The sequence below is a fragment of the Dunckerocampus dactyliophorus genome, chromosome 6 (assembly GCF_027744805.1).
Source record: "Dunckerocampus dactyliophorus isolate RoL2022-P2 chromosome 6, RoL_Ddac_1.1, whole genome shotgun sequence".
Lineage (NCBI taxonomy): Eukaryota > Metazoa > Chordata > Actinopteri > Syngnathiformes > Syngnathidae > Dunckerocampus > Dunckerocampus dactyliophorus.
The window spans coordinates 9,590,674-9,604,935 of record NC_072824.1 but is presented as its reverse complement, the minus strand read 5'-3'; the positions used below and the strand labels follow the sequence as shown (position 1 = coordinate 9,604,935).

Sequence of the window (14,262 nt, the reverse complement as noted above, 5' to 3'; positions counted from 1 at the left end):
TTTGATGCTGAGGCCTGGCGAACTTGCTTAGTGTTTCGTCAGCCTTTAAATGCGCGTTTGTCCCGAAAAATGTCCGTTCTCCTTGCGAGTCTGAGACGTGTCCACAGTAAGTCACTTAAAACTAAGCCTCAGTCATTAGGACAGATGACATGTGACAAGTGAGACACAACCTTGACCTTGACTGACTCTCAGCATGTTTATCTGATGGCTCTGGCATCCATTGCTCCTCCATCACTGCTGTCACTTCCTTTCTGCACAGCGAGCGGCCGTGTAAGTCCAACGACACCCTGCAATAGTCTGTAGTAAGTGGCTCACACTCCATGCTCTTTAAGACATGAGCCAAAAGAATGGTCATATGGTTGCCTGCATGCAGGGGGCAGCATATTTCTATAACAGTCTGTGGCGGTGATGCATTCACCACTGCTTGGAAGTTTCTAATTTCCCACTTACAAGGTGCATCTTGAAGCATTCCAGTCAAAAATAAATTTAAAAAAAGTTTTTTTTGTTTTGTTGATCATTTTTTCTTTAAAATATTCTTTATAAAATAATGTCAAACATTGAAGATACAGCGATTTATCTCAACACTATTTTACATGCAGTACTGGTTGTCATACATGACAATATCTAATTTAACCACTAAATATCTACTACATTTTAGTCACTTTGATCGCTTTTCCCAAGTCAGAGGTCCCATTTTCCAGTTTTATGGAATGCAGCATGAGATACAAGGAAGCACTAACTTCCTTAGTCACGCAACGCCACTTACGCAAAAAGGTTTTTTCGTTACTTTGTGTAGTTTAGATTTAATATAGCGCAAAATTAGCGTATTAGTCAGTCTGAAAAAGCATTTTAGTTCTTTTAAGTACTCAGTATAAAAATATTTTTCATTCTTTTATTTATATTTCATACAGTGCAAAATTAACAAATCCTGTATAAAACATGATTATTGGGTTGTTTTGTAGTGATTTCCTGACTGTGTGAAAAAGCATTTCAGTATTTTCAAATATTTTTAGGATTAAAAAGTATGTTTTAAATCCCATTTGCATTTTATAATGAATACAGAGCAAAATGATTATACACAGCATAAAGCATGCTCATAGTTTTGTTTTGTCCTAATTTCTTTAGTGTGTGAAAAATTATTTTTAAATACATTTAGGATTAAAAAGTATGTTTTCAGTTTGTTTTATATTTAATGCAGTGCAAAATTGGTGGTTATAAAAGTCGGTTATAGTGTTATTTTTTGTGGCCCCTTGTTCATTCAAACAGTCTAGTGGGCAAAGCTTACATGTGCCAGTTACGTCACTGGCCTATAGGGCAGTTATGACTGTGCCCCATGAATTCTGCCTAGCAACAAATGGCTACGGAAGAAATGAGGAACACCAATCTGAGCTGTTCTGTTGATATACAGTACTTTGCTTCATTTGGTGGTTGTTTACTGAAATACTGAATGGCTGTGTAAGGCCTTGAATAATCAAAATGTTCAATCATGCACTGAAACCCTAATAACTGGAGTAGTTGACGACAATGACGAGCAATAATTAACACCACTATCATTAAGCAGAGTAGTCAGACACTCACTATATGACTCATACCCGTGTTTGATGTCGTACTACGTTTTTTAATGCAGTGTTGATGCACGTACACGGAGACGGACAAAGCAGGTATCTCCCACTCGTCTTCTTTCATATATCTACAACAGGGCGTCATGATGAACGTGTGTGCGTATTGGCACATGGCAGAGAGCTGTTTCCATGGCAACCGGCGAGCAAAGACGATTGCAAGTTGCGGTGGTGTACATGTGTGGATGACAGGAGGCTCTAGTTAGTGTGTGTGTGTGTGTGTGTGTGTGTGTGTGTGTGTGTGTGCGTACGAGCCGTTTCTCTAGTGGGATCTTTTGCTCAGATGACTCATAGAGCACAAATCCTCAGGAAGTCTTACGCTGCATAAACTGCTGTCACAGGCTTAGCGTTATAACTCCCCCCATTGTCACAGATCACCCTTCTTAAAACATTGACCCATAGGACACTTCATTAGGTACACCTGCACACGTCCATTACAACTTGTACCAAAATTCTACATTTGCAAAGACAAAACGTGCTACTTTTTTTCCATTTAACGTCATGCTTATTATTTAGTTTGCATCATACAGAGAGCTGTTCCTGTTGTTGCACTTTAATTACACGTTGTTCCTTGATGCGCTCATTGTGATGTTCCCTGAAAGGCGTTTATTTATTTATATATTTTTCATCATCTGTCTCCTTCTGTCCTCCGAGGGCGTGTGTGGCCTCATTGTGTCAGATGACTGCCCCCTCCGGGCGCCTGCCTGCATGCCAAACATTAGACGGACGGCCAGAGGAGATGTTTGTGTCTTTTCACGTGTCGGGAAATTTAGATTTGCTCACATTTTAAAATCTTAAAACATCAAATCTAGGGTTGTCAATTGATTAAAATATGTAATCACGATTAATCACATGTTGTCCATAGTTAAGTCGTAATGAATCTGAATTAAGTATGACACCGCGGGTCTTTCAACATGCAACTCATCTTTGACAAACACGGCAGTTCAAGCACAAACTCTTCTACATCACTAAGAAATCATAATAATAACACTAATAAATCCCCTCGCAAGCCTTTACTGCCATCCCATTGAGCGCTGTGTGTGTACTCGCTCACTTCCGCCTCATTGACACAAGCCCCCGAATAGCTGTCCTCGGCAATGCCTGCCAGTAAGTAGCAGCTCGTAACCCAAGTTGTAGCTCACAGTTCAAAGCAAAAAAAATCAGCCGAGAGATGGTTCACATCTAAAAAAAACACTCGTTAGTTGGGACACTCATATGCCAAGGTACTAAATGACAATAAAAAAAATACCCACAGTGCTGCAGTACCTTCTCTCTTCTCTCTGGCATTTGACACTTGACTGCCACGGCTTCGAAGCTAAGCTTACGGTTGAAAATACCCTTTTCTTTGTCAATTTTTCCTCAATATTTGCTCCCGCTTGTGGCTCCACATCAACTGCATTTCCTCAAACTGTGGTGTGGGACGTGCACACATTAATCGCGCGTCAAAAAAAAAAGCCTTAAAGACAATTTCTGTTATTAACGCGTTAACTTTGACAGCCGTAGTGAAATCATCTTGTAAGACAGGCAAGTTTATTTGTTTGTTTGTTTTGTTTTGCCTACTGACCTGTTGTTTGTAACCTTGCCAGGCACTTCAAAATAGCGTGTTATTATTAAATGTATTATTTATTTGTTTTGCGTTATCAATTAGGAATTAAAATTACATAATACAGTACATGAAAACATAAACACTTATTATTGTTTACTATTGTTTCATGTTTAGTGATTTCAAAGGCACTTCTAGGTAAAATAATGATATCATTATTACTATTTTATTGTTATTGTTATCCATGAGGGATTAAAATGTGCGTTCATATTAAAATGTAAGCAATAATTGTTGTCAGTATTTAGTCATTTGAAAGGCATCATTTTTTATTATGTATATGTACACATACACATACAGTATTACTTGCATTTGTTTTACCTTTGCTGACCCAATTTCATTTTATTTTTTGTAACAATCTGTTTGATCATTTTAGAATGCATGGTGAATGTGTACCTAATATTTTGGCCAGTTTGTATGTATACAGTAGTTGCCTTTTATTGTTATTGTTATCAGTCAGGGATTAAAATGTGCATAATACATCAAATGTAAACAAATATTATTTGTTTACATATTTAGTGATATGAAAGGTGCTTTTAGTTGTTTTTACTAATATTCTATATTATTTTTTATTTCAAAAATAAATAAACTTATTTAGTATAGATATATTTAGTTAGTTTGTACATATACAGTAGTCGCTCCACTAAAGTATTTTTCCCATAGGAATGACCAGAAATAGAATTCATGTGTTCCAGGGTCAAGCAGTGGCCATCATATAAGCTTGCTTAACTGTACAGGAAATGTGTTAAGTAACAATCTTAACTGTTACAAAAGTGTAAACATATGCGACTTATGCTGTTTAGCAGTTGTTTAACTTTTTACATGTTTGTGCTTTTTTGTTACTGCAGAAAGTGAGCGAAAAAGTCGGAGGAGCCGAGGGGACGAAGCTCGATGAGGACTTCACTGAAATGGAAAAGGCAAGTCATAACTCCATGTTCTTTTAAACCAGTGATAATGCGCGCATTTAACATGTAATAAGTCAATACAAATATGGCTGTGTGAGTGCTGTATGAGTGTATGATCTTTGGCTGTGATGTCTCACATGAGCAGAAGGTGGACACCACCACACGGGCAGTGATGGACATCATGACCAAGACTACGGAGTATCTGCAGCCTAATCCAGGTAAGATTTTGATGAAGATAATAGATATAACAGGTGAGATTGATTTATGGCCCTATGGTATAAAAAAATGAAAGGATGTGTTTATTTATGACCCCATGTTAGTGAAAGATCAAAGGACATTTACATTTTTGGCCCCGCTAGCACAATGACACTATGTATTTGGACAAACGTTGTCCAGCATTCAGGCTGCAGGCTATGAATTAAACCATATTTACCCACTACTCTCCTTCTTTCCAGCCACCAGAGCCAAGATGAGCATGATGAACTCCATGTCTCGCATCCGGGGTCAGGAGAAGGGGCCGGGCTACACCCAGACAGAGGCCATCCTGGGAGAGTCCATGCAGCGCTTCGGCCGGGAACTCGGCGAGGAGTCTAATTTCGGTGAGACAAGAAAGCGCTGTCATCGTAGCGCCCCTCGAGGACCCAGAAAGGAGCTTATGAAAGATGCATGGGAGCGCTTCTTCTCCAGACAAGATGCTTGCAGCAGTCGGCGGACATTATGAGGGCGTTTAAGAGGAATGATTTCATTGCTTTCAGGCCTGGCTCTCATCGACGCCGGGGAATCCATGCGTGAGCTGGCAGAGGTTAAAGACGCTCTGGACATGGAGGTGAAACAGAACTTCATCGACCCGCTGCAGAACCTCCACGAAAAAGACCTCAAGGAGATCCAGGTGGGCTCACAAGTAAGTGTTAAGGTGGTCTGCGACTTATCTGCTCACTGTGTCTTGCAGCATCACCTGAAGAAGATGGAGGGCAGGCGTCTGGACTTTGACTACAAGAAGAAGCGTCAGGGCAAAGTGACGGACGACGAGATCAAGCAAGCCTTGGAGAAATTTGACGAGTCCAAGGACATCGCCGAGCTCAGCATGTTCAACCTGCTGGAGAGCGATGTAGGTGTCTTAGGCCGTGTCCAACATCTGGCCAAGATTTCTTCCTCACAGGGAGTTTCCTTGCCTCTGTCGCCAAAGTGCTAGAGTTTATCGATAATGATAGCAATAATTTAGTTTCACGCCTGAGCAGTGTTTCCCACAGAAGTTAAAAGTCGGGGGGCTTGTTGACATCATCATCTAATATAATCTAAGACACAAAAAATGAAAAGTATGTTTAGCAATACAAACCAACTTTCTTCCGTCGCTTCTTTTTGTGTTTTTCATATGTCACAAGCAAGACAGAGCCACCTGTGAGTGCATTGAGTTTTGCTAGGGATTGCAGCACCTGTTGCTCGTTGAGAAGAGCTCTACATGCGTTCATGTCAGTCACCAAAAGTGTCCAATTAGACCACAAAAAGTCGCTAGTTTTGTCAGAATCTAGAGGGGTCTGAACAATTGCTAAGCTGGCAACACTGATCCCTTTTGCTATGTCTTCTTATTCTCTGGTGTGTATGAGAGTTGTTGAAAAGTTATGTACAGCAGCTAAAGTTGCTGGATGCTGACCACTTATACTTCTTCAAGTGCAACTGCTGCCATCTTGTGGAGGTTATAAAAATGACATGAGGGGGTTGCCTACAGTCACAGCTGTTAAGACCAATGTGTTTTGACCCTGGCGGTTATTTGCTTTTGTAGATCATGCGTCCGGCAGCTATAGGAGACTGTGCAGTTAATTGGAACATTTATGGTATATGTATATATGTAAACTTCTAGAGACCTTGAACTTCCCAGGGTCCACTGTAGTTTGTGGCTTAACAGACACATGCAGCTTTCAGAATGTTGTTCATCCTACATTTAGTCACAGTACGCAGTCTTAAATCCTCTAAATACGTCTGTAATGTCAGATCGAGCAGGTGAGCCAGCTGGCGGCGCTGGTCCACGCTCAGGTGGAGTATCACACCCGGGCCGCCGAGATCCTCACGCAGCTGTGCAGCAAGATCGACGAACGGTCAGTCCCGCTTGTCGTCCTGCTACATGCGTTATTTTCACGTTTCGTTGGTGTTGACCGCTGTATGGGTGCTGTTCACTGCCCAGGATAAAGGATTGTTCCAACAAGCCCAGGAAAGAGTACATTCCCAAGCCTCGCACGCACCTGGACTTCTCCATCAGTGAGAACCACAATGGAGGCATTCACAGCGCTCGCTCTCCAGGTGGGTCAACAAGAACAGCGATGAGAAGAAACATGTCCAGAAACTAAAGTTTAAAAGCATGTGGAATTGAAGATGGGATATAAAAAGACAAGTTTCTGGGCAGGTTTTGGTACCTCTTTCCTTATGAGTACCCTATCTTTTTTTTGTTGTTTTGCTTTAACCGCCTTTGTTTTTATTTATTTGCTGTCAATTCTCAAATACAAGTTAAAGCTAAACAACATGCCAATGCCACGCTTGCTACATGCTAGTTAGCATGCAGTTACAGTTAGAGAATTTCCAGCATATAAAAATGCAGCTATTGTGAAAAACTTGTTTTGTTCAACTGGAAACAGCATTTCTGTTTCTTATCAGTACTCTGATAGCCCTAAACTACATGGTCCCAATTTAGCTCTATGTGGCAAAAGTAGGTACTATTTATTTCTCGTCTAACATTTGAGGTTAGAAATTACCAAAAAAGCTCACGTTAGCTTACCCTGTTGCTGCCCACAGGCTACGTTTTACCGCATTGCTCCGTTTTCTTGCTGCCTTCGGTCTCAATTTGGATAAAATTTGTCTCCTTACTGTAGAATAAATGCTATACGCTAGCTAACAGCTATGTCTATGCTACATGCTAGTTAGTGTGTGTTAGCATGTGGAATTTCCATCACATTTAAGGCCACTCAACTGTTAAAACTTCAAATTGTCAAACTAAAAACAGACCTGAGAATTTCGTTTTTTTTTGTTTTTTTTTAAAAGGCTATTATCAGTAATCTGAGAGCCTTAAAGCTCCGTTTGCACTGGACAGTACCGACTCAGCTCTACTTGGCAAAAGCAGGTACTATTTCTAGTATCTGGTCAGCCAGGGTGAGCGACAATGATCATTGTAACATCTTGAGGCTACCAATGGCAAAAAAGCACACATGTTAATGTTAGCTTACTCTACTGGTGCCCACAGTCTCCTCTCAGATTGAAAAATGTAAACTACATACACGCTTTCCTCATGTTTGTTCTCGAGAATCCGCTTGGTGGAAAGGCGGTTAATAAAATGGGATTTAGCGCCATCTGTCGTTGCACCAATGGGATTGTTTTTAGTACGCTGGCTATGTTTGCCTGGACGTAGCTTCTGTCTGTTTGCTAACGGTCTTTCTTTTCCAGCTCCTTTTAGTTCTTAACAAGAGAATTCCCAATTGATTGTGAAAGCGGCGCAAATAAAAAAGTGTTTTCCTCTTTCTCTCCCTTTTATGCTTTGTGTTCACTCTTCCAGGGGCGAGGTCACCAGGTGAGCCTAAAGGTCACAGCTAACGGTCCTCATCCTTCTTTACCTTAACTCATTTGTAAACTGACTCATTGTCTTTTCCTTCCCTCTCCTCCTCCTTTTCCTCCTCGCTCACGCCACTTCCTGTTTACAGCGAGGTCTCCAGGTGAGACAATCTACCAGCATCTCCTCCATCACCATCATCCTTTTGTTTGTTTTTGGTTGAAAAGTGTCTCTTTTCTTGACATCCACTACCTCCCCATCCTCGTCCATCTACAAATGTTTCTGTTAAATCAACAAGGCTTTGTCTCACCCTTGTTCTTCTTTCCCCTTCACAGCAAGATCTCCAGGTGAGCGACTGAGAAGACCTCACTCTTTACTTCTTTTGTGTCTTCATTTAAACACAGTGAAGGTTCCTTTTTGTCCACAGTGCAGCTCGTCTACACTGTTTGTTTGTTTGTTTGTTGGTTTGTCTAACCGCCTCATTTCTCCCTAATTTCTCTTTTGTTGTTAAAGTTTGACATTTTGGTGAACACACAAGGAGGCCAAGAGATCTTTGAAACAAAATAAACGGATGATGTCAGCAGGACAGCAAAGACAACAATAACTGGTTGTTTCATAGAGGTCATTAGCCTCAGTCACAGTAACATTTTCAACCATATATTTAAATATATATGGATATATATTTCATTTATTTCAAACGGATCTCTTTTTCATTTGATCACTCCTAATCAAAATTTTAAGACCCGTTGAAAGACTGCAAGAATTTACATTTTGCTTTACTGTTGGATCTTAAGGAGATTTTGAGTCAGCAATTTATTGCAAAGAAGCATTCAAGTGAAATAGACTGTTCATCAGTTGATCAAACGTTTAAGACCATAGCTAAAAAAAAAACAAACCTGAAACCCACCTAAAATAGAAATAAAATGCTCAAAAAAAGGACTCACTAATGAGTTCTGTTAGCTGCGCCATTTTTGTTGATCTCCTCAAAAGACCGTGGTTTGGGCATGCTTGATGCGAGTGTTTCCAGGAGGCTAGTGGGAACATTGCTCCAAGTGGTGAAGATGGCTTCACAGAGGGCATCAACTGTCTGGAACTGATGGCCATTTTTGTGAACTTCCCTTGCCATCCATCCCCAAATGTTCTCTATTGGATTTAGATCAGGAGAACACGCAGGATGGTCCAAAAGAGTGATGTTATTCTTCTGGAAGAAGTCCTTTGTCAGGCAGGCCTTGTGAACTGTTGAAAATGCGTTACCACACAGACGAGGGCCTTCAGTCATGAGGCATGCCCCCTGCAGCATCTCCACATAGCTATGTGCCGTTTGACGCCCCTGCACAACCTGAAGCGCCATTGTTTCATTGGAGGAAAAAGCAGCCCATACCATGATGGACCCCCCTCTACTGTGCCGTGTGGAAAACATCTCAGGTGGGATCTCCTTGTCATGCCAGTAACGTTGGAAGCCAAAAGAGCCGTAAAGGTTACATTTTCTCTCATCAGAGAATAAAACTTTCTTCCGTTTTTCAACGTGCCATGTTTGGTGCTCTCGTGCAAATTCCAAACGCGCAGTTTTGTGGCGTTGAAGGAGGCGAGGCCTTTGAAGACGTTCTTAAAAGTCTTTTCTCGCAGATGCCGTCTGCATTTGGACTGCACTCGGGACCAGTAACAACCTTCAATTGGGCCGAGAGTTGGCCCGTGTCTTGAGGGGCAGCCAATCAGATCGGATTCAGGTCAACCACTTGACTTTTTGTTGCATAACCCTCAGGATCTTTGAAGAAGTTTCAGATGACTGTCTTACTGCGTCCAACCTCAGCAGCAATGGCGCTGCGAGAGGCCTTGCTTACGCAGCTCAACAGTCCTACCGTGTTCCAAGAGAGAAAGCTTTTTTGCCTTTGCCATCAAGAGATCCTGACAGTGTGAATACCTGACAGAAAATGACATTGAATCCACATTTTTGCCATGATTTTGTCTTTTAAAGGCTGTGGTCTTAAACTTGGTGAACAGCCTTTTTCACTTTAATGCTTGTTTGCAATAAAGTGGTTACTCAAAACACTCTCATCGTCTCACTGCCTCTCCTTCTTTTTGCATTTTGAAGCTCCACCTTAAGATCCAAAAGTGCAAAATGGAAATTCTTGCAATTTTTCAACTATGCTTAAAATTTGATCAGGTCTGTATTTTTGTATGCATTTGTTTTCTAGGTAGGACTTCAAATTTTGATCAACTGGAAAACCATTTCGAACTCTTACAGGAACCACCAACACTAATTTGAAACCTTATCCCTAATTTCAAACCTCAGGCGATGACTTCTGTTGTGAGTCGGCACTACAGTGTATACTGTACATACGAGTGAGTGCAGGTTATCTTAGCACCCCTGGGGCTCCGTTTTTATGACCAAAATGTCAAACTATAATTTTTATTACCCACCATGTGTCTGACTGTAACTCCTACTATCTTGTGACTGATGTTTTCTGTCTTTTTCTTTCGGCTTTGCCGCTACATCCTTGCTGCGGCTCCCATGTCACTAGCAGCCAGATCACCAGGTGAGCCCTCTAGTCATGTGACCCTGATGATGCAGCATCAACCCCCCCCCCCCTTCCTAATTTAAATGTTCATTTCCTGGCAGCCCCCATGGACCAGCCATCCTGCCGTGCGCTCTATGACTTCGACCCGGAGAACGAGGGCGAGCTCGGCTTCAAGGAGGGCGACATCATCACCTTGACCAACAAGATTGATGAAAACTGGTACGAGGGGATGCTGCACGGCAATTCGGGCTTCTTCCCCATCAACTACGTGGACATCCTGGTGCCGCTGCCGCACTAGAGCGCCACCTAGCGATGATACTGACGACGTAAAAAATCAAATCAAATCAAACTCCTGGTTCTCCCGTTATACCCTCCCAATTAAACCTAACGACTACTCGGCTCCGAACTGCGGAATGCAATAGTAAGCCAGTGTCGAATCATTTCAATAATAAACGATGGAATTTCAGCGTAGATGTGGTAGCCACGCCCCCCTCCTTCCATCATTTTCACTCCGTTTTTTCGTTACATTTCAGCATTGCGCATTGTACTTTGTGAACGTCACCGCAGTAGCTAGAACTTATCTCTCTCATTCTAGAAAAAGAACATAATGTGTGTAATGTTTGTTAGCAAAGCATGATCAAAGCAAGTTGTTTTTTTAGCTTCTAACGATACGTCATGACATCATTCGTCACGTCTTTGGACGACGCTGGTTTTGTGTAAGAAAGGGGTTCAGAAACCAAAGTGAGCACACAAAAAGTGACAAGGAGAGGTTTACGGTCTTCTTTTTAGTGTTTTTATTTGTCAGGCGAGGCAAGGGGGGGGGGGAGTCTGAAATGTATTTGTGAGTGTGTGACATTCCGCGTCTGAGACAGTGATTAGTGAAGTGATGATACGTAACATCAACAACTACGGTGTGTTTGCGCCGTACGACTTTCTTTCCCCTCCCCCCGTTTTTAAAACTCAACAAGTTGTGTGCAAAATGGTGGCTGTGTTGTGATATTATCTAACATGTACAGCTTTGCTTTTCATTTTTATTCCTCTGTCTGCAGCACAACTTGTTTGTTTTGGCTGCATCCTCACTTGTCCGATAGCTATTGTCATAGTTTAGCCGGTCGGAAAACCAGCTAACAATCGCTGGCCAGAGTGAGACATCTTTTTTTTTTTTTTTTTTTTTGGTCTCGACTGAGATTGCAACCATTCAACGTCCATTCATCATTGTAGCTACTGTAAAAAACCTAACAAGTAAGTCAAATATTCCCTTCTTGTAGGACTGTTGTGGTTTGGTTTAGAGAATTGTGAGTATTTGGTCGTCATGGTTACGATTAAACGACTAGCAGTGCCGTAATTTGTATGGAAAACCTAAAAACTGGCTGTGTCGTATCTTCACTGGCGCTGCGTATTGATGTGTCAAACAGACGTTAGAGTTAAGCCCAGAATTAGTCATCTGGCCAAGTTTAGCGTAAAATGAGTATTTGTGTAAGATGCCATCTTATGGAGTAAATAAATACATCAGGAGATTGAACTGTTTAACTGTTTTAACGCTAACTACAGACCCGAGTGCTTACTTGCTTTTGTACACGAAGTACCCGGCGACTACACTCAGAATTGACTGTTGCTTAAAATTCGGCCAGGGTATGAATAATTTTAGGCTTGAACTGTAATGTAGACTTTCTTATTATTTTTTGTCGGGATTGTAAAACGCCGCAGACAGGAACTGAACAACATAGTCGCCTGCTACGCATATTTACGATCCGCACGCTGCGACTCGCTCCTCTGAACGAACTCTTGACCTGTCGCATTCTTATTCTCGTGTCGATGGGCTCGTGGTCTTGAGACAGCTAACATTTGGCGAGACACGGTGTTTTTAAGTTTACGTAATAAATGTATTCTAACTGTTTCAGCAGACAAAGACGAGCTCAAACAGTAGACATGAAACACGGAAGGGACCAATCAGAAGCGTAGCGCTAGCTTGACAGGCAGAGTCAAGCACATTGTTGTCCTGTTCCGATAAAACGTCCGCTATGTCAACATCCTAGCTAATCTCTTCTTCCGGGGGCGGTGGGGGGTTGCCATTGTTTAGCTAGCTTCTCGCTTATGTCACATCTAAGCCACGCCCCTCAAAGGATTTGCTGATTGCTCCGCCAGTCTTTCAGAGCATTGACGTACAAAATGGACGTGTGTGTGTGTTAATTGAACGCATCCTTTCTTTTAAAGGGGAAGCACAACTGTCAGTATACTTTGTTGGCTAATCATAAACGTCATGTTATTATTTTTTTTTTTTTTACAAGGAATTATTTTCCCTCTTTTTCTCTATCACTTTTTTAAAAGAATACAACTGTGTGTATCTTTGCCCTCAATGAGGACTGCTGTACAGCTTTTCTGTGTTTGTTTCTGTTCACCCTATGCGTGTATGTGTGTTTAGTCACTCATCTACAGTAATGTATCTTATTTTTGTAAGTGTGACAAAGTATTGACATGATTATATACAGATGTGTATATACAGTATAAATACACTATGATAATATATGGGAAGAAGAAGGAGGAGGAGAGATTGTCTGTGCTGCACATGATTGTTTTCTTTTTCTCTCTCCGTTTTATTTCATTGTATGCTTGATGTAAAGACAACAACGTGATATGTCATTTATTCCAATAAATACAGACAAATGCTTATTGTCATATTGACCTCTCTCTTTACAAACACGCACCATGATGGGGCACAGAATAGCACATTATGTCGCAGGTTACAGGACGGGGAACCACATTTGGTAACTTAAGTTTAGCCAGGCAAACCATGTGATTTCCCCCAGCCAATCAGTGAAGAAATGATGACAATATTATTATAATACTATAATGATAACGTTTTTTAAGTTAAAATGTAATATACTGTAAGAAAAGTTGTTATTGTTATTATTATTAATGTTAGGAGTTCTGCTGAGTGTTAAAAACAAAAATATGTATAAAAATAGTTATAATGAAAGTAATTTGTTTTCAACTATAGCATTATTTTAGTAGTAGTAATTGTAGTATTTTATTATTCATAGTAGTACAATTTTATTAGTAATAGTGGTATTTTAATTGTGTTAGTAGTAGTCGTAATTATTACAGTACTGTTATTAGGAGTAGTAGTAGTGCTTGTAATATTAAAAAATTCAATTATTTTATTAGTTGTAGCAGTAGAAATGTATTAACATTATTAGTAGAAGTAGTATTTATTAGTAGTAGTAATTGTATTTGTTGTTAGTAGTAGTTATATTATTAATACTACTACTACAAGGAGTTGTACTGTAGTAGTAGTACTCATTTATACCTTTACAAGAAATGTATTTGATTAATAATCATAGTACTTGTGGTGGTAGTATTTTTATTATTAGTTGTAGTAAAGGTGTATTTTATTAGTATTAATAGTGGTAGTAGTTATTAGAAGCTGTAGGAGTGGAGCTGGTAATATTAAAAATTCTAGCTCACGAAAGTAAGTAAAACATCAAAATCTAGAAATATGGTTTTTAATCAAAACAATTTCCATCGCAAAGGTAGTAAATTTAACTAGATGTATTATTGAGTCAAATAATGTTCATTTTCATTAAATGTATTACAGAATAAATAAATGAAAATGCGAAGTACTACATTTTGTATTGCATGACAATTCTGTGTAAAATTTAAAATGTGAACTTGTACTTCAGTACCTCGTGCCCAACAGGACCCAAAATGTCACTTTTGGGGGGGTTTCCTACTTTTATTGAATTGCTGCCACACACAGCATTTAGGGTGACAATCAATATTTTTGTAATTCAACTTTACGTCCAAAAATGTAAACGCTTTTTTAATGAACTCTTGTATTTATCACGCCTGTTTATGAAAATTGTCATGAGAACAGGCCGACATGCGCAAGGTCCCAGACAGCTCAGCAGTTATCACGTCGCGTAGCTTATCACAGCAAATAGACACAAGCTACACACACACGCACATTAAGTGAAAGTGTCAACACTGACTTGGACAAAGGGCGTCTCCTGTTTCGCCGTCGCTCAAAAAAAAAAAAGTGGTCCACTTTCTCTGCCCAAGTCACGAAAGAACGACTGTGGAGGTAGCG

The 14,262-nt window shown here is 40.4% G+C and overlaps 1 protein-coding gene across 7 annotated transcripts in view; it reads left to right on the top strand.

The window, feature by feature from the left end:
* Positions 1-12,851, top strand: part of sh3gl2a (SH3 domain containing GRB2 like 2a, endophilin A1) — a 39,277-nt gene extending 26,426 nt beyond the window's left edge. Inside the window, exons 2-13 of one of the 7 annotated variants that reach the window (XM_054778881.1) lie at positions 4,068-4,136; positions 4,270-4,342; positions 4,580-4,723; positions 4,880-5,013; positions 5,074-5,232; positions 6,114-6,217; positions 6,304-6,419; positions 7,663-7,677; positions 7,808-7,819; positions 7,992-8,003; positions 10,179-10,193; positions 10,277-12,851. In XM_054778881.1, coding sequence (XP_054634856.1) covers positions 4,068-4,136; positions 4,270-4,342; positions 4,580-4,723; positions 4,880-5,013; positions 5,074-5,232; positions 6,114-6,217; positions 6,304-6,419; positions 7,663-7,677; positions 7,808-7,819; positions 7,992-8,003; positions 10,179-10,193; positions 10,277-10,473 — 1,050 coding nt within the window. In that variant the 3' untranslated portion in view covers positions 10,474-12,851. Of the gene's footprint in view, positions 1-4,067; positions 4,137-4,269; positions 4,343-4,579; positions 4,724-4,879; positions 5,014-5,073; positions 5,233-6,113; positions 6,218-6,303; positions 6,420-7,662; positions 7,678-7,807; positions 8,004-10,178; positions 10,194-10,276 lie in introns of all 7 variants that reach the window. The other 6 variants (XM_054778884.1, XM_054778883.1, XM_054778880.1 and 3 more) reach the window with 6 other exon arrangements.
* Positions 12,852-14,262: the final 1,411 nt, after the last annotated feature.